The sequence below is a fragment of the Toxotes jaculatrix genome, chromosome 7, assembly GCF_017976425.1.
Source record: "Toxotes jaculatrix isolate fToxJac2 chromosome 7, fToxJac2.pri, whole genome shotgun sequence".
Lineage (NCBI taxonomy): Eukaryota > Metazoa > Chordata > Actinopteri > Toxotidae > Toxotes > Toxotes jaculatrix.
The window spans coordinates 8,538,663-8,556,585 of NC_054400.1; the positions used below are offsets into that span (position 1 = coordinate 8,538,663).

At 37.5% G+C, this 17,923-nt stretch overlaps 4 protein-coding genes across 6 annotated transcripts in view; 1 reads left to right on the forward strand and 3 right to left on the reverse strand.

The window, feature by feature from the left end:
- Positions 1-801: 801 nt before the first annotated feature.
- LOC121184352 lies at positions 802-5,080 on the reverse strand. The gene is made up of 6 exons (XM_041041970.1): positions 4,935-5,080; positions 4,453-4,560; positions 4,139-4,283; positions 2,005-2,072; positions 1,349-1,456; positions 802-1,188 (listed from the first exon to the last, which is right to left on the reverse strand). Exons 1-6 carry the CDS (start codon positions 4,978-4,980, stop codon positions 1,040-1,042), a joined length of 624 nt encoding a protein of 207 aa, XP_040897904.1. The 5' UTR covers positions 4,981-5,080; the 3' UTR covers positions 802-1,039.
- Positions 5,081-7,241: 2,161 nt separating this feature from the next.
- LOC121185010 (lymphocyte antigen 6G-like) lies at positions 7,242-8,340 on the reverse strand. The gene is made up of 3 exons (XM_041042963.1): positions 8,162-8,340; positions 7,683-7,790; positions 7,242-7,513 (listed from the first exon to the last, which is right to left on the reverse strand). The coding sequence occupies exons 1-3, from the start codon at positions 8,205-8,207 to the stop codon at positions 7,365-7,367; spliced, it is 303 nt and encodes a 100-aa protein (XP_040898897.1). The 5' UTR covers positions 8,208-8,340; the 3' UTR covers positions 7,242-7,364.
- Positions 8,341-12,136: 3,796 nt separating this feature from the next.
- On the reverse strand, positions 12,137-14,595 carry LOC121184682 (lymphocyte antigen 6G-like). The gene is made up of 4 exons (XM_041042500.1): positions 14,490-14,595; positions 13,403-13,453; positions 12,542-12,649; positions 12,137-12,432 (listed from the first exon to the last, which is right to left on the reverse strand). Exons 2-4 carry the CDS (start codon positions 13,449-13,451, stop codon positions 12,278-12,280), a joined length of 312 nt encoding a protein of 103 aa, XP_040898434.1. The 5' UTR covers positions 13,452-13,453; positions 14,490-14,595; the 3' UTR covers positions 12,137-12,277.
- An 885-nt stretch (positions 14,596-15,480) lies between these two features.
- The window catches only part of msh3 (mutS homolog 3 (E. coli)), a 33,411-nt gene continuing 30,968 nt past the window's right edge, over positions 15,481-17,923 (forward strand). For 2 of the 3 annotated variants that reach the window (XM_041043273.1, XM_041043275.1), the window contains exons 1-4: positions 15,481-15,733; positions 15,851-15,968; positions 16,281-16,582; positions 17,397-17,612. In XM_041043273.1, the coding sequence (XP_040899207.1) occupies positions 15,590-15,733; positions 15,851-15,968; positions 16,281-16,582; positions 17,397-17,612 (780 nt within the window). In that variant the 5' untranslated portion in view covers positions 15,481-15,589. The remainder of the gene's footprint in view (positions 15,734-15,850; positions 15,969-16,280; positions 16,583-17,396; positions 17,613-17,923) is intronic. The other variant, XM_041043274.1, reaches the window with a different exon arrangement.

Consider the following 17,923-nt stretch of genomic DNA (forward strand, 5'->3'; position numbering starts at 1 on the left):
AAAAAAAAAAATTAGGTGGATGAAAAAAAGACACCCACCAACTGTCGCTGATTTCGATTATGCCAGCTATGCACAACATGGAAAACGAATATGCTTGTGGGTGGGGATGAGGGTTAAGCTCAGTCCTACTCCCCTAGCCCTGTTTTTGTGACTTAACATCTGAGATGTTAAGAGAGGAAAGTTTGAAACTGAAACTTAAACTTATCTAAATATGCAACAGTCTAAATTTGTATTTTTTGGTGGCAGACGGCAGAGATATGCTACTTGGAAGTATGTGTTTGGGAGGGGCAGTAAGGTGTTAATTGCTGATAGACAGAGGTGACGGATGACGCTAAACTGAATGCAAATTTAAGTGCATCATCATCCCTAATCATCAGGCCTTCACTGCTGGCACTGGCATGAGGGTGGTGGCAGTGGTAATGGGGATGGGGACTAGATTAATGTCAGATCACATCTTGCTCTAAATGTAACTGTTAATGTTAGCTAGCTAGCTAGCACTAACGTTAGCTACCACTCATAGCTAGCAAACATTAACGTTAGCTACCATTAACGTTACCTACATTAGCAATCATTAACGTGAACTGCAAGAGCATCTTACTTTGGCACCATTTGGCATTTTTGCCAAACGTCAGATTTTCTCTTTGGATGCAGGAGCAATGGGAATGTACAAAGAAATGAGCGATGTTAGATCTATGTATAAATAATTAAACATAACTGTGATAGGCATAAAAAGTAACACATCTAACCAGGAACATTAATTTGGTCTGGCGGTCTGTTTCAATAAACCTCAGGAACTACAACTAACTATATAATTTATTTATTTGCTCATAACTGCTCATATTTTCTTGTTGTTTTTTTTTTTTCACTCAACTGTCTAATTAGGGCTTCATAACAAAGGTATTTGCTTGGTCAGTCATATTGTGGTTTTACCCAATAAATTATCAGGTTTAACATATTATTGTTCATGAGTTGTACAAATTTGTTATGTTTTTTTGTTATGTTTTAGTAAATTATTCTCAGCTGTAGTTTCTCCAGAGCCTCAGTGAAAGAGTGTGGTGATGACTGAGGATACCAGCAGGAGGATGACACTTTGACCAGTGAGAATGGCGCTGTTACACAAGTCCTCCTCACAGCAAGATGCAGGTTTTACACAGTTAATCCCTCTTCGACAGCCCTTAGTGATGTAACCTATAAGACATGATGGAAAAACCTCAGGTCTGACAACAACAAAAGCCATCAGACATTCAGTACAGCAATATATCAGTTCAGACCCTGTCTAACAGATAATCTCACCATATGTAGTGCTCAGTATTATATAAATACTTCTGGTGTGGTAAGAACAACTTACCAGACACATTGGTGGTGAAACAGCGGTCCAGGGGCTCAGGACAAGTTGAGATCCGTGTGCAGTTCTTAGGGTCATGGGTTATACATGAGTAGCATTGTAATCCACATGCTGTACAAAAATACAAAATACTATCACACATGGTTTTACATACAAATCTAAGCTTACAAATCTAAGGCTCACAATTTTATAAATTTAAACAAACAAAAACTGACTGTTTAAACTAAATTTTTTCAAAAAAGTTCCCACATATTCCAAAGTGGTTTCCACCAGTAAGAAGACAATCATCAAAAAGTTTGCAGTAATGTCCTATACATCAAAATGTTCCACTAAGAGAACATGAGGAGAAACTTGAGAGAAAAAAAAAAAGCAAACATCTGATTTTTGTCCATCCTAATGAGGTCCTTCTAAAAGAATGGAAACGAGAAATGATTAAACTACAGTGTGGAAGTGTTGCAGATTGTATTTTTAAAATCATCACTGTTCAAAAATATTTCCTTCCTTTTAAAATGATTTAAAATAAGTATATTTCATATATTTACATGGTCAAATTACTGCTTTCAGACCCAACGACCCTTTCTCAGGTTGAACAACAACTGTTGCCTTTCACTGTGTATTACAGTGTTCAGCCAAAGCACATAAAACTCAGCTGTTCTTACCTGTGGATAGAATCATAAACAGGATCAAAGCTGCATAAAGCCGCATTGTGAACAGAGAGAAAAACAAACTTTTTTATCAGCCCAGTGAGAAGAGATGTGCATAGAAGATGTGACCTCTTGCAAAGCCCTCCTTTTATAGTCCAGCTTCTCACTCTTTTTCCAGAACTCAAACGTGCATTTCCTCATGAAACATCCTGCCAAGAAACCTGAATAACGTCAGCCCCAAAGCGAGCTCCTTATCCTTGAGACCACTCTGTAGATTGTTTACAGTTGTGTAAATTAAGACACGAGCTGAAAATGATATGGGATCATCTTTAGTAGCAGATCATCTGTTTTGTGTGACACAAATCGTATTGTAAATGTTGCAGTATAGTGTTTAATTCAAATAACTCTAGTATGTAACTCCATGTACTTACAGTTACATATGACATAACACATTTTGCGTGTTGAAATATATGTACAAAATATAAAACATGTTTTCTGTCAGTAGTTCATCTAGTTTCTCTACAAATCTGCCAGGAAGGCAAATGAGTGATTCTAATCTAAATTCCTCTTTATTCATTTATTAGAAATGTTATTTACCTAATTTATTTACTTAATCAGTCAAATCCACTGTCCCTGCACTGCAGATGGTCACAAGATGGCACCACAGTCCTTACTGTGGCGCCATCTTGTGACCATCTGCTGGAAGTGAGTTTAACATGCTTAGGTGGACTCATTTCTAAAGTGAACAATGAGCAATGTTGAGGGTTTTTGTGCCACTGTGAAAACATGCTACATCAAAAAAGTATACCATGCCAAAGAAAACCACTCTGTGGATTGTTTACAGTTGTGTAAATAAAAACATAAGCTGAAAATGATATGGCATCATCTTGAGTAGCTGATCATCTGTTTTTTGTGACACAAATCGTATTGTAAATGTTGCAGTATAGTGTTTAATTCAAATAACTCTAGTATGTAACTCCATGTACTTACAGTTACATATGACATTACACATTTTGCGTGTTGAAATATATGTACAAAATATAAAACACGTTTTCTATCAGTAGTTCATCTAGTTTCTCTACAAATCTGCCAGGAAGGCAAATGAGTGATTCTAATCTAAATTCCTCTTTATTCATTTATTAGAAATGTTATTTACTTGTTTTACCTAATTTATTTACTTTATCAGTAAAATCCATTTCAGTTGTACAAGTACTTACTGTGGTGCCATTCTGTGACCATCTGCTGGAAGTGAGTTTAACATGCTTAGGCGGACTCATTTCTAGTGAACAATGAGCAATGTTAAGGGTCTTTGTGCCACTGTGAAAATGTGCAACATCAAAAAAATATACCATGCCAAAGAAAACAGAAACTCTATGTGTTTGTTGAGCTGTCTGTCTGCAAACAGTGTATGTTTGGTGTTTTGCAAAGTGTGTTTAAGTCAGTTTAAGTTAAAACAATGAAGAATGAAATTATCCAGTGAATCCTGGAGGGGTTTCAAAGGCTAGAGGTCAGAGAATTTTTAGATTATTTCAAACAGTGTAATCCTGAGTTGAAAACATGAAAATCACCAAGACTGGATCTAGAACGTTTCCACTAATACAGACAACATACAGAATTTCATATGGAAAATTCAGTCAACATGTCTTTGTTTAAACTCTAACAAACAAACTAGTGTTGGAGAGAGTGAGAGTGGTGAGAAAGTGGTGCCTTACTTTGCAACACCTTATTTTTTGTTTCTGGTTTCCAGTTTCAGGAAGACACTTACCCTTTCAGGTACTGTCTTCTGCAACCACCGCTCAGACAATTTTCCACTAAGAGAACATGTGGTATTGTGATTTGCTGTTAGTCTCAGCTTTCACATGATGAAAAATTGTTTACTCTTCTTGAGTTTGATATTATTCTGTAATGAGTTTCCTGCTTTGTCACTGATCTTTATGATTAGGACTTCATAACAAAGCCGTTTTTGCTGTAAGTAGTGATGTGAAATGCAGAACTGAAGGAATTAAACACTTCACTGGTCAATCATATTGTGGTTTATTGAACAAATATTGATCTGTACTCATTAACAGCTTCTCTATTTAGAAAAATAGTTTATGCTTCCTGAGTTGTGCAAATTTGGTAAGAAAAACAGTACAATGCAGAGCCTCAGAGAAACAGTGTGATGATTGCTGAGGATGTCAGCAGGAGGATGACACTGGGACCAGCTGGTATGGCGCTGTTACACAAGTCCTGTTCACAGCAAGCCAGGGGCTTTTCACAATGCTCACTTTGCATGCAATACTTAGTGACATAATCTGCAAGATATGATGGAAAAAACTCAGTTTTAACAACAACAAATGACACAAGGCATTCAGTACAGCAATATATCAGTTCAGTTCAGACCCTGTCTAATAGATTGTGTGTATTGATATGTAGTGCTTAGTATTATATATAAATAACTCTGTTGTTATAAGAACAATTTACCGTTGACAATGGCAGAGACACAGCTTTTCATGAATTCAGGACAAGTTATGATCTCTGTGCAGGCTTTAGGGTCAGTGGTTATACATGAGTAGCAGTTTAATCCACATGCTGTACAAAAATACAAAATACTATTACACATGGTTTTACATACTCCAAATCGAAGGCTCACAATTTTACAAATTTAAACAAACAAAAAACATCAGTTTAAACTAATTTAGAAAAAGTTCCTTCTCAAAGAATGGAAACAAGAAATGATTAAACTACAGTGTGGAAGTGTTGCAGATTGTATTTTTAAAATCATCACTGTTCAAAAATATTTCCTTCCTTTTAAAATGATTTAAAATAAGTATATTTCATATATTTACATGAGCAAATCAGTACTTTCAGATCCAACTACTCTTTCTCAGGTTGAACAACAACTGTTGTCTTTCATTGTGTATTACAGTGTTCAGCCATAGCACATAAAACTCAGCTGTTCTTACCTGTGGACAGAATCATAAACAGGATCAAAGCTGCATAAAGCCGCATTGTGAACAGAGAGAAAAACAGACTTTTTATCAGCCCAGTGAGAAGAGATGTGCATAGAAGATGTGACCTCTTGCAAAGCCCTGCTTTTATAGTCCAGCTTCTCACTCTTCTTCCAGAACTCGAGCATGTGCATTTCCTCATGAAGCATCCTGCCTAGAAACCAATAACGCCACTCGATGTGGTTGTTGAATTGTCTGTCTGCTAACAGTGTATGTTTGGTGTTTTGTGAAGTGTGTTTAAGTCAGTTTAAGTTAAAGCAATGCAGAATGAAATTATCCAGTGAATATTGGAGGTCTTTCAAAGGCTAGAGGTCAGAGAATTGCTTGATTACAATCACTCTGTAGATTGTTTACAGTTGTGTAAATAAAAACATAAACTGAAAATGATATGGGATCATCTTGAGAAGCTGATCATCTTTTTTCTGTAACACAAATCGTACTGTAAATGTTGCAGTATAGTGTTTAATTCAAAAACTCCAGTATGTAACTCCATGTACTTACAGTTACATATGACATTACACATTTTGCGTGTTGAAATATATGTACAAAATATAAAACGTGTTTTCTGTCAGTAGTTCATCTAGTTTCTCTACAAATCTGCCAGGAAGACAAATGAGTGATTCTAATCTAAATTCCTCTTTATTCATTTATTAGAAATGTTATTTACTTGTTTTACCTAATTTATTTACTTTATCAGTAAAATCCATTTCAGTTGTACAAGTACTTACTGTGGTGCCATTCTGTGACCATCTGCTGGAAGTGAGTTTAACATGCTTAGGCGGACTCATTTCTAGTGAACAATGAGCAATGTTAAGGGTCTTTGTGCCACTGTGAAAATGTGCAACATCAAAAAAATATACCATGCCAAAGAAAACAGAAACTCTATGTGTTTGTTGAGCTGTCTGTCTGCAAACAGTGTATGTTTGGTGTTTTGCAAAGTGTGTTTAAGTCAGTTTAAGTTAAAACAATGCAGAATGAAATTATCCAGTGAATCCTGGAGGGGTTTCAAAGGCTAGAGGTCAGAGAATTTTTACATTACTTCAAACAAAACAGTGTAATCCTTAAAATGAGTTGAAAACATGACAATCACCAAAACTGGATCTAGAACGATTCCACAAATAGCAATGTACAGAACATTCAGCTTAATCTTCGTTTAAACTCGAACAAACTAGTGTCAGAGAGAGTGAGGATGGTGAGAAAGTGGTGGTTTGCACTGTGACACCTTATTTTTTTTATTTTTATTTTTCTGGTTTCCAGTTTCAGGAAGACACTTACCCTTTGTGGTACTGTCCTCTGCAACCACCACTCAGACAATTTTCCACTAAGAGAGCATGTTGTGTTACTGAACACACTGTGATTTGCTGTTAGTCTCAGCTTTCACATGATGAAAAATTGTTTGCTCTTCTTGAGTTAGATATTATTCTGTAATGAGTTTATTTTTATGATTACTTTTAATCAACCATGTGAACTGACAACTGAACAGAGGATATGATCTCAAAGGCTTTCCTTTAATTGTCCAGCTTCTCAGTTGTCTTTCACGTCGTGTTGATTTGTGCAGTCAGCATGGGAAGGAGCACAATGTATAAAAGATTACACTGTTGTCTCTCCTCTGCTATCTGTGTCCATCACCATTTACCTGAAAGCAGGATGGAGCTTTACACACACACACACACACACACACACACACACACACACACACACACACACACACACACACACACACACACACACACACACAGCATTTGACTTGAGGTTATATTTGAGGTCATATTTTAAACAGGTTGTAAGCAACAATGCTTATTATCCATAAGTGCAACAGAATATGTCAGTAACTTGCAGAAAAGCTATGTCTTTCTTGACCCAGACTCTGAGACCACGAATTGGCCGTTAGAGTTTCCACTGCATCACTTTTTGTTTTTAGGTTTGTAAAGAAAGCAAAGGCATCAAACCAGGAAGTCTGAAGTCTTTCTGTCTGCTGATCTGTTTCAGCAAGCCTCAGAGACAACAACTAACAAAATAATTGTTTTTTCACTCAACTGTCTAATTAAGGCTGCAGAACCAGGCTATTTTTGCTGTAAATAGTTATGTAAAACCTAAGCACCAATAACTAACCATAATTTATTAACTTACTCATGATTGTTGATGTTTTATGTCCTGCTTTGTCACTGATCTTTATGATTAGGACTTCATAACAAAGCCGTTTTTGCTGTAAGTAGTGATGTGAAATGCAGAACTGAAGGAATTAAACACTTCACTGGTCAATCATATTGTGGTTTATTGAACAAATATTGATCTGTACTCATTAACAGCTTTTCTATTTAGAAAAATAGTTTATGCTTCCTGAGTTGTACAAATTTGGTAAGAAAAACAGTACAATGCAGAGCCTCAGAGAAACAGTATGATGATGGCTGAGGATGTCAGCAGGAGGATGACACTGGGACCAGCTGGTATGGCGCTGTTACACAAGTCCTGTTCACAGCAAGCCAGGGGCTTTTCACAATGCTCACTTTGCATGCAATACTTAGTGGCATAACCTGCAAGATATGATGGAAAAAACTCAGTTTTAACAACAACAAATGGCACAAGGCATTCAGTACAGCAATATATCAGTTCAGTTCAGACCCTGTCTAATAGATTGTGTGTATTGATATGTAGTGCTTAGTATTATATATAAATAACTCTGTTGTTATAAGAAAAATTTACCGTTGACAATGGCAGAGACACAGCTTTTCATGGATTCAGGACAAGTTATGATCTCTGTGCAGGCTTTAGGGTGAGCTTTTGCACATGAGTAGCATTGTAATCCACATGCTGTACAAAAATACAAAATACTATTACACATGGTTTTACATACTCCAAATCAAAGGCTCACAATTTTACAAATTTAAACAAACAAACAAAAGTTTAAACTAATTTAGAAAAAGTTCCTTCTCAAAGAATGGAAACGAGAAATGATTAAACTACAGTGTGGAAGTGCTGCAGATTGTATTTTTAAAATGATCACTGTTCAAAAATATTTCCTTTCTTTTACAATGATTTAAAATAAGTATATTTCATATATTTACATGCTCAAATCAATGCTTTCAGACCCAACTACCCTTTCTCAGGTTGAACAACAACTGTTGTCTTTCATTGTGTATTACAATGTCCAGCCAAAGCACATAAAACTCAGCTGTTCTTACCTGTGGACAGAATCATAAACAGGATCAAAGCTGCATAAAGCCGCATTGTGAACAGAGAGAAAAACAGACTTTTTTATCAGCCCTGTGAGAAGAGATGTGCATAGAAGATGTGACCTCTTGCAAAGCCCTGCTTTTATAGTCCAGCTTCTTACTCTTCTTCCAGAACTCAAACATGTGCATTTCCTCATGAAGCATCCTGCCTAGAAACCAATAACGCCACTCAATGTGGTCGTTGAATTGCCTGTCTGCAAACAGTGTATGTTTGCAGACAAACTAGTGTCAGAGAGAGTGAGGGTGGTGAGAAAGTGGTGGTTTGCACTGCAACACCTTATTTTTTTTGTTTCTGGTTTCCAGTTTCAGGAAGACACTTACCCTTTGTGGTACTGTCCTCTGCAACCACCGCTCAGACAATTTTCCAATATAGAACATGTTGTGTTGCTGAACACACTGTGATTTGCTGTTAGTCTCAGCTTTCACATGATGAAAAATTGTTTACTCTTCTTGAGTTTGATATTATTCTGTAATGAGTTTATTTTTATGATTACTTTTAATCAACCATGTGAACTGACAACTGAACAGAGGATATGATCTCAAAGGCTTTCCTTTAATTGTCCAGCTTCTCAGTTGTCTTTCATGTTGTGTTGATTTGTGCAGTCAGCATGGGAAGGAGCACAATGTATAAAAGATTACACTATGTTGTCTCTCCTCTGCTATCTGTGTCCATCACCATTTACCTGAAAGCAGGACGGCGCTCCACGCACGCACGCGCACGCACACGCACACACACACAGTATTTGACTTGAGGTTATATTTGAGGTCATATTTTAAACAGGTTGTAGGCAACTGTCAGTAACCTGCAGAAAAGCTATGTAGGTCTCTGGATGTGGAGGGGGTGGTGGACTGATTGTTATTTATTGTGCTATTCTTTTCCATTGATGATAATGATAACAGCCAGTGAAGGTGTCACGACTGAGCAGAAGACTGAACCCAAAAGCACGACTCCGGGAAACAGGATCCCCAATAAAGTTTATTTAACAAAGTATCAAATAATAATCACCCAAACGGGGAAAATGCAAGGAAACAAAAAGACAAAAGGAGAACCAAAAATCACTCGTAACAAGGAAAAACACAAAGTCACTCTTAAAGAGGAAAACTAACAAACAAAACCAAATGATCAAAACAGACAAGGCAGCAAAGGCGCAATAAAAGAAAAAAGTGCAAAATAATTCGAGACCTGACTTGAAGAATAAAGACGTGAGATATAACACTGGTTCACTTGACAAGAAACAAGACAAACTGACACAGAACAAAGGGAGACAGACAATATATACACACACAGGGTAATGGGAAACAGGTGGAAACAATCAGGGCGGGGAAAACAATCAGACAGGCAGGAAACATGAAGGAAGGGCAAGCAACCTGAAAAGAGAGAAGATAAAATTTCAAAATAAAAGCGGAAACCACAAGACAACATAGACACAAGACAAAAACAGAACTAAACATTATTTGGCATCTTTCATCTTTGCACACAAGCCGACTCAAGGAAATCCATACAGAAATGATTTCAGTATTATAACATTACATCATTACATTATGTATCAAGCAAGACCCAATGTCCACTACAAGGGACAGCTGATAAAAAATAAATAAACAATGTGTTTGAAAAAAAAAATTGCAAAAACAGCACAGAGTGAAAGGGATGTTCCTCATAAATGGTAGAGATGCAAAATGTCCAGACCTCCCCAGCCACCCAGCCACACTCTTGGCCCGCGGTTTCATTTATCCTCCTGAGACCTGGCAATTCATTTTTGCCCTCTGTGGGGGACAGGAATATGAGACCCCTAGATCAAAATACCATTTATAGAATCTATTTCAATCATACTGTCTTTTTAAGTGGACATCCTTGGCTTTCTTGTGATGCCTCAGTTGTGGGGTTGTGGCCAACACAGCAAATGCACTGTGTTTTCAAAGTGGCGAGAATTCCACTTACACATTTTATGGCAACAAGAGAGATAAGTCATTGATGTTTTGCAGATATCATGTTTCTGTTGCTAAAAAACAAGTTTTTTCTTTAATATTCTTTAATATAATAGTCTTGACTTGGATTTAGTAAGATCTTTTTAAAGGCACAATAATTTGAACCCGTTCAAAACACATTTTTGATTCAATGTCCTTTGTAGTGGACATCAGGACTTACTAAAACCAATTTTCAATACATTAGGGAGCAGAGGGCTAAGTGAGGCAGAAAGAATTTTGCAAAGAACTGTGGAGTGAGATTGTGCAGAAAGGTTAATGAAAGGAGTTTTAATTCACTGTTCACACTGTTGATCAAACACACACACACAGGCACAGTACAAAATCATTTAAAAGCTTGATTTGGAAAACTACTTACCCCGTTGATTTACATATATCTGCTAAAAATGGATTAAACTTATATGTCTCCTTGCTTTATCACTTAAGTTTTAGAACTCATCAAAATTGGAAGCCCTCTGACTACTTCCAACAGTACATCGCTAAAAGTCTATTTGAGTGTTCAGACATTCCTGGGCGTTCTGCTAAGTTTAAATTCTGGGCTTTGGCACCATGTTTAACTACCTCAGTTAGACTGAATAGTTTTAATGAATTTTGTTACATAAAAAAAACAATATATATAATATATACATGATGAAAAATTGTTTACTCTTCTTGAGTTTGATATTATTCTGTAATGAGTTTATTTTTATGATTACTTTTAATCATTCTCAATTCTCAGTTGTCTTTCACATCGTGTTGATTTGTGCAGTCAGCATGGGAAGGAACACAGTGTATAAAAGATTACACTATGTTGTCTCTCCTCTGCAATCTGTGTCCATCAGCTGTCTAATTTAGGCTGCAGAAGCAGAATTTTTGCTGTAAATATTTACAGTATGTAAAACCTACGCACCAATAAATAACCATAATTTATTAACTTACTCATGATTGTTGATATTTAATATCCTGCTTTATCACTGATCTTTATGATTAGGACTTCATAACAAAGCCGTTTTGTAAATAGTGATGTGAAATGCAGAACTGAAGGAATTAAACACTTCAGTGGTCAATCATATTGTGGTTTATTGAACAAATATTGATCTGTACTCATTAACAGCTTCTCCATGTAGAAAAATAGTTTCTGCTTCCTGAGTTGTACAAATTTGGAAAAAACAGTACAATGCAGAGCCTCAGAGAAACAGTGTAATGATGGCTGAGGCTGTCAGCAGGAGGATGGCACTGGGAATGGCTGGTATGGCGCTGTTACACAAGTCCTGTTTACAGCAAGCCATGAGCTTTACACAGCTTTGACTTTGCATGCAATCCTTAGTGACATGACCTGCAAGATATGATGGAAAAAAACTCAGTTTTAACAACAACAAATGACACAAGGCATTCAGTACAGCAATATATCAGTTCAGTTCAGACCCTGTCTAATAGATTGTGTATTGATATGTAGTGCTCAGTATTAGATATAAATACCTCTGCTGTTGTAAAAACAGCAGAGTTGTAAAAACTTACCTTTGAAATTGAAAGAGAAACATTTGAGTCCTCTCCCTGGTGTATCTGGCAACTCACCACAGCAGAAAAGGGTGTTTAAAGAAAAGGGAATAAACAGCCAGTGGCCGTGTTATTGGTCCTTCATTATATGTTGGAGGTGGGTAGGAAAGACAGGACAGTTGCTGTTAGACCCTGGTGTGTCAGGAGATTGAAGTAAAGGTGTGTTATGTAAGTAATTCATACGAGGTCATACGAGGATAATCACAAATGCTTAGTATTTTCCATTACAATAACTAACCATATGAGTTATTCATTTTCTCATGCTTGTTCATGTTTTATACTCCATCATTAATTTTTTTTATTTGGACTTCATAACAAAGATGTTTGCTGTAAATAGCCTAAGGAATAAAAGTTTAATGGTCAGGCATGTTATGGTCATCTTGATCAAATATGTGGTCAGCCTAGTGTAGTTGGTGTAGATACTGGGGACACTATTAATTCACATCTTTTCACACTGAAAAGTTGTTTATTCTTTGTATAAACTGAGTCAAAAAAAGCACAGTTTTAAAATAACAAAATATTCTCTGCTGTTGTTGTCCCAGAGATTCAGAGAAACAGTGTGATGATGGCTGAGGATGCCAGCAGGAGGATGACACTGGGACCAGCTGATATGGCATTGTTACACAAGTCCCCTTCACAGCAAGCTATGGCACCACCACATGCTATACTGCTTTGGCAGCCTTTGGTAACCATGTTGTAACCTACAAGACACGATGATAAAACTCTCAGAAACTAGTTTACAAAATACATTATGATGTGTATAATAGTCAGCCACATATTGTATCAGCTGTTTGTGACAGAACAACTTACCATCTACTCTGAGAGAAAAACAGCGGTTGAAGATGACAGGACAAGCTTTGGTGTCTGTGCAAGATTTAGGGTCGGAGGCTGTGCATGTGTAGCATCTTAGTCCACATGCTGCACAGAGACACAGAATACAGGTGTTTAAGACATGGTACATATAAACTAAACCTCAGAGTTCAGGTTACATTGTGGATGTTTTGCTAGAAGACGCTGATCCCTGCAGTTTCAGGTACGAGAAAGTGAACATGCAAATTTGGAAACAAATGATTAAAGAGTGAAGTGACATTTCACTGTGAGTGCTTGGAAATGATGTCTTCTTTTAAATAAACAAGAGTGCCAGCAGCAGGCGTACCAGATCGTTGTCCTCGTCATGACAGTAATGAACACACATTTAAAATTGTGGAATGGGTCACAGTTTGGTTCAGTTTAGGTACAAAAACTAGTTGGTTAGGTTTAGGGACACAGCTTGGTTTTGGTTAAAATAAGTACGTCATTACAATTAAAGCTGTCAGTTATTTTGTACCACTGTAGTTTTGTATGTGTGTGATGTCTCATAATGTCCGTCTATGTGAAATCAGTTATGTGTTTGTCTTGCTTCACTAACAACAACAAAAAAATGGAGGGTGAAAAGAGCTTCTCAAATCAATCCCTAACCCCTATAAAACCATAAATTGTTTTTACACTTTGGTTTTTATAAGGATTAAATAAAAGATATAATGTATTACTCACTTTACTTTTTACTTTTCATGCTAAAGTCTCACTAAGATTTCCCAAAATGTCAAGCTACCTCCGGTTCTGCTTTGACAATAACATTTAAAAATCAAGCATCATGCGCACATAAACCCAGCTCAGCTTAGCTGTTCTTACCTGTAGACAGAGTCATGAACAGGATCACAGTTCCATAAAGCTGCATCATGACTGTAGAGAAAAACAGAGTGGGAGACAGGGAACTGGAGATAAGCCTTTTTCTTTCAGTGCAAGTTTTCAGTCCTTTTAGAACTTGAACATTTGCATTTCCTCACAAAGCCTCCTCCCAAGTGACCTGAATAATGTTGGCCTTAAAGTGACCTTGTTATCCCTGGGACAACCATGTACTCCAGATTAACCCTTTAATGTTGTGTTCTGGTCAAATGTGACAGATAGAAGAGTTTTATTACTGAAAAATGTAGTTAATTTGATCAGACTGACGTAAGACTCCTTGACTTTTTCCACAAAGAGGATTTCAACACACAAAATAAATTGTATTAGTTTATTTTGTGTATAATATTTTTATAATATTAAAAATATAAGCTCAGATCAGTGAAGTTTACAGGCCATAAATAACAAATAGAAGTTCAAAACTTAATGTAAGGTTCAGTTCACAAGAACTTAAGTTCATGAAAAAAAAATCTGCGGTTGCAGGAAAAAAAATGCCTTAATGTCTGGATAAATACAGAGGAAGAACTTTCAGTTCCTTATTGCAGTTCTCAAAATACAATCTGTGATCAGCAAAAACAGAAATACCAGAAATAGACATGTATAGACGTGTAGACATGCCACTGTTTGGTATGGTTCAAAAAACTCTGGTTAGAATAAGATCTGATTAAAGGGCTTTAACTGTTCAGTTTGATAAAATTAAAAATATATCCTGACATCTTTAACAGAAAGTTGTGTTTGGAAATAGCATCTAAAGTCTGACCAAAGTTTTGCCATGAAGTTAAAACTTAAAAAGAGTGGAGTGAGGGAACACTACAAAACTAAAACTACTACCACAATTGTGGAGCTTGCCATGCAAGATTTTTGATTAAGATTATGTATTCCTCTTGTCTTATTTGGTATACAGAATTTAATTAATGACGTTTTATTCCGATGATTATCTTTAATTAACTGATTCCATAAACACCACTTCCCGACGCAAACATATGAGACAATTATCAAGCTATTATTGGTATTTCTTGTACTATACTACTCTTACCTTGTTAAAATAGTTTTCTTCCTCTTAAGTGCGGATGCGAATCTGAAAACACTGCGGTTCAACCAAAGGGGGAGTTGTAGGTTTCAGCAGTGAGGATCACTTCCGCGTTCAAAAAGCTGCAGTTCCTCGGCTGCCACTGGGGGCTGGCTCCAGAAGTGAGCAATTCTCCATTGACCCCCATGTTAAAATAGCCAACTTTACAGCCTAAAAAAAACATATTTACAGCCTGGTACATTTTTTGTTTTTGGTTTCTATTGATAGTTTCCACCTCCGTGAACACTGTGAGGGAGGTGAATTTTTTTGTACCACAACCGTTTTAGTGTTATTTAGGCTTAATAAATTGGGGCGTGGTTACGTTGAGTGACAGTCCGTAGACAGGCACTGAGAGTTAGCTCGCTGCTAAAGCATCGGCTGGGCTAGGCGGCTACATCCAGAGGCCTCCGGCTACCTCCAGCGGTTGACAGGGGCTGCAGTGTCCGTGTTTGTTTGCCAATGTTCGCATAGGTTTTTGTGACAGTCTTATACAGTCTATGGGTTCAACTCACGCTCACAGACAGGACCGGAAGTATTTCTGTGAACCATAAAAATAAAAGCGTAACCGCATGACGTAACTGGATGAGATGACATGCTTTTCAAACCCTGCACTTAAGTATGGTTACCAGATGGTTCAGACTGAAAAAGTTCACATAGTTAGATTTTGATAGTGCATCAATTTCAGGAGAATGAATGTGGAGGCATAGTTTTCGGCTGCAGTGGATTAGCTCTTTAAATGCAGTCCCAGTACAAAAAACTAAACTAAACAAAACGATTTTTTAAAATCCTCGAATCGGACTAGGCGTGCAAAAACAAGCACATGGTTGTTACCACATTGTCAAGCGAAATAGTTTAATGTTGAAAGATGTAACCGGAAATCTCATATTCAGTTTGACTTGGCGCCTGCTACGTCATTTACGCGCCCGTGTGACCTCAGCACATGCGACGCTGTGTTTTGAAAAGCCGGGGAGGTGAAAGTCTGGTGCTGCAGTGTTAGGCTTCACACGGGTCCGTATTTTTTATACGTTTATTTCCACGATGCATGCAATATAGGAGCAAATGGAAACATGCCAAAGTCTGTGAAAAAGTCCTGTAGCACTCAGACCTCCATTAGCAGGTACTTCGGAGGACTGAGCAGCAGCAGCAGCGCCTCCAGCACTCAATGTGGGATTAGCCAAAATCTCTCTGAGCACCAGCTTTCAAGAGGCAAGGTGAACTGTCTTCATTGAATATAACATACACACACACGCACATGCACACCCTCTCTCATCAGTTATGCATAACTTGCGAATGCTAAACACTGAACCTCAGCTGCTTTTGTCCTGCAGCAGAAACTTTCCTCTGATGAAGATTTTGGATTGCCACCAAAACGAGCAAAGCTTTCTCCACAAGATCAGCTGTTGGAGGATTTGGACTGTGAGGCTGCACCCTGTCAGAGCACCAAAGGTGTGTGTGTGTGTGTCTGAAAATTCACAGGGCTTCTCAACTTGCACATAAGTCACATGTCTCACCCATTTCCAGCTTCCTAAACCACCATGTTTCTGCGAAAAGCTTGTGCAGTAATGTAAAATCCTTCTGATAAATTGAGAACTTGAGCATTGCATTGTAACTGCCGAAAACGTGGAGCTTTGAGTCATGTAACATAACATTAGTATGACAAACTACATTGAGTGGAACTGCCCGAAGACTATGTGTGAAAATATTTACATGTGGGATTTTCTTCTGTATTTACTTAAACCGTATTTCTTCTCTCTTCAGAGACAAAGTTAACATCAAGCCGAGGAACAGGCGGCCTCTGCTCCTCTACTCTGGAGAAGCTGAAAGGCTTCACCTGTGTGACCGATCCCTGTGTCAGGCTCAGTAACTCTCAGAGGGAGGAAAAGAAGACAGATGGCTCCAGCAGTAAAATCTGTGTCCAGGGAAGCAGCGTTTGGCCTCAGAGAGACGTTCAAGATCAACGCAGCAATACAAACAGACTTCAGCAGACACAGGAGGAGCATGAAGATGAAGAGGAGGAGGTTAAAGAAAAGGAGTGTTCAGGGCTTGCTGCTACAACACAGGTACCCAGTATAAATGCTGACTCCATCATCACATTACTGCCACTAGTGTGCTTTGGGCAGCAGGTTGAAGGTTGAAGCCCTCACGGTGGCAAACATCTGCCCTGCTAACGTGTCCATGAGCAAGGCAGCACCATAGGAGGGCAAGCAAAAAGCCAATATCCCCATACAGGGTCACTGATGTATTACAGGCAAGAGTTTGAAGAGGAGCTTTATAGAAGATTTGAATTTCATTATTCTTTGTGAGGAGTCATGATACAAACATATAAAAAAGTATGTCTATTAGCATTCTCTGCATTTTTAAGCCCCAAATATTATAATAAAGACAACAATAAAGATGGACTGATAAATCAGTTGGGCCAACATATTTGCTGATGTTAACTTTTTCATATATATTCATATTGGTGTATGAGTTTGCACATAGGTAACAAGAAATTCTTGTATAGAAATGTCAAGGACCTGTTTTGGGTAATTCAGAAATGGTGTAAGTACATACTGTGGTCACAATACTGTAGAAATCTATTACTATTTTGTTTTTGTACATTTTATAGTTTATAACTATTGTCTATTGATTGGGTATTGGCTGCAAAATCCAGTATTTGCTGGGCTATATACCAACAACAAATGAAAGATAAAGTGATTGAACTTGTAAAGCAGACTAAAGTTCTCACAAGGTGGGTTTTTTTCTGCACATGACAGGGAAATTGAGAACTGAAAGCTTTGAATGGGAAACTGTTACTGCTGGAAAAACAACGTGACCTTTGAGTAAACTGCCATTTAAAAGCAACTTAGGTTTTGTTTTCTTCTTCTTTTGCAGGAGTTACTTTTGTCTCATTTTGCAAAAACAGGAAGAGGAGGAGGGGCGGGTGGAAAGGGTGCAGAGCCGTCAGACTCTAGCGCCCCCTCCAGACGCTCAAAAAGCATATACACTCCCCTGGAACAGCAGGTCATCCAGCTGAAGCAGCAACATAAGGATGCCTTGTTGGCTGTGGAGTGTGGTTACAAGTACAGGTTCTTTGGAGAAGATGCAGAGGTGAGAACTGAAATGCATCCATGTTAATGATGCCAGGAGGACATTTTCAATATGAATGCAAAACATGTTGACTGTATTACTGTCTGAAAGTCATTTTTAATGAAATTATGTTTCATTGCCGCTCACAGGATATTTCTTGTCAGTTTTAATGTGTATTCTCTTTCTGTGAAATTTGTGTCTCTCTCTATATCTGTAAATCTGTCATTTAGGATTGGAAAGAACATTTTCTTTTTTTTTTTGTTTAATCAGATTATCACTGACTTACCATTACTCACTGATTATTGAACTTGCATGGCAGCACTTTAATTAAT

What these genes read in the sequence shown, in the direction of transcription:
- LOC121184352 (XM_041041970.1), bottom strand. Translation starts at nt 4,980, where the DNA reads ATGCGGCTTTATGCAGCTTTGATCCTGTTTATGATTCTGTCCACAG. An exon ending in GTTTATGATTCTGTCCACAG is followed by an intron (nt 4,561 to 4,934) that starts GTAAGAACAGCT and finishes ATTTTTGTACAG; the next exon opens with CATGTGGATTAAACTGCTAC. An exon ending in GCAATCATCACACTGTTTCT is followed by an intron (nt 2,073 to 4,138) that starts CTGAGGCTCTGC and finishes CTGATAAAAAAG; the next exon opens with TTTGTTTTTCTCTCTGTTCA.
- LOC121185010 (XM_041042963.1), bottom strand. Translation starts at nt 8,207, where the DNA reads ATGCGGCTTTATGCAGCTTTGATCCTGTTTATGATTCTGTCCACAG. An exon ending in GTTTATGATTCTGTCCACAG is followed by an intron (nt 7,791 to 8,161) that starts GTAAGAACAGCT and finishes ATTTTTGTACAG; the next exon opens with CATGTGGATTACAATGCTAC. An exon ending in TGTCTCTGCCATTGTCAACG is followed by an intron (nt 7,514 to 7,682) that starts GTAAATTTTTCT and finishes CATATCTTGCAG; the next exon opens with GTTATGCCACTAAGTATTGC.
- LOC121184682 (XM_041042500.1), bottom strand. Translation starts at nt 13,451, where the DNA reads ATGATGCAGCTTTATGGAACTGTGATCCTGTTCATGACTCTGTCTACA. An exon ending in GTTCATGACTCTGTCTACAG is followed by an intron (nt 12,650 to 13,402) that starts GTAAGAACAGCT and finishes GTCTCTGTGCAG; the next exon opens with CATGTGGACTAAGATGCTAC. An exon ending in TTTTTCTCTCAGAGTAGATG is followed by an intron (nt 12,433 to 12,541) that starts GTAAGTTGTTCT and finishes CGTGTCTTGTAG; the next exon opens with GTTACAACATGGTTACCAAA.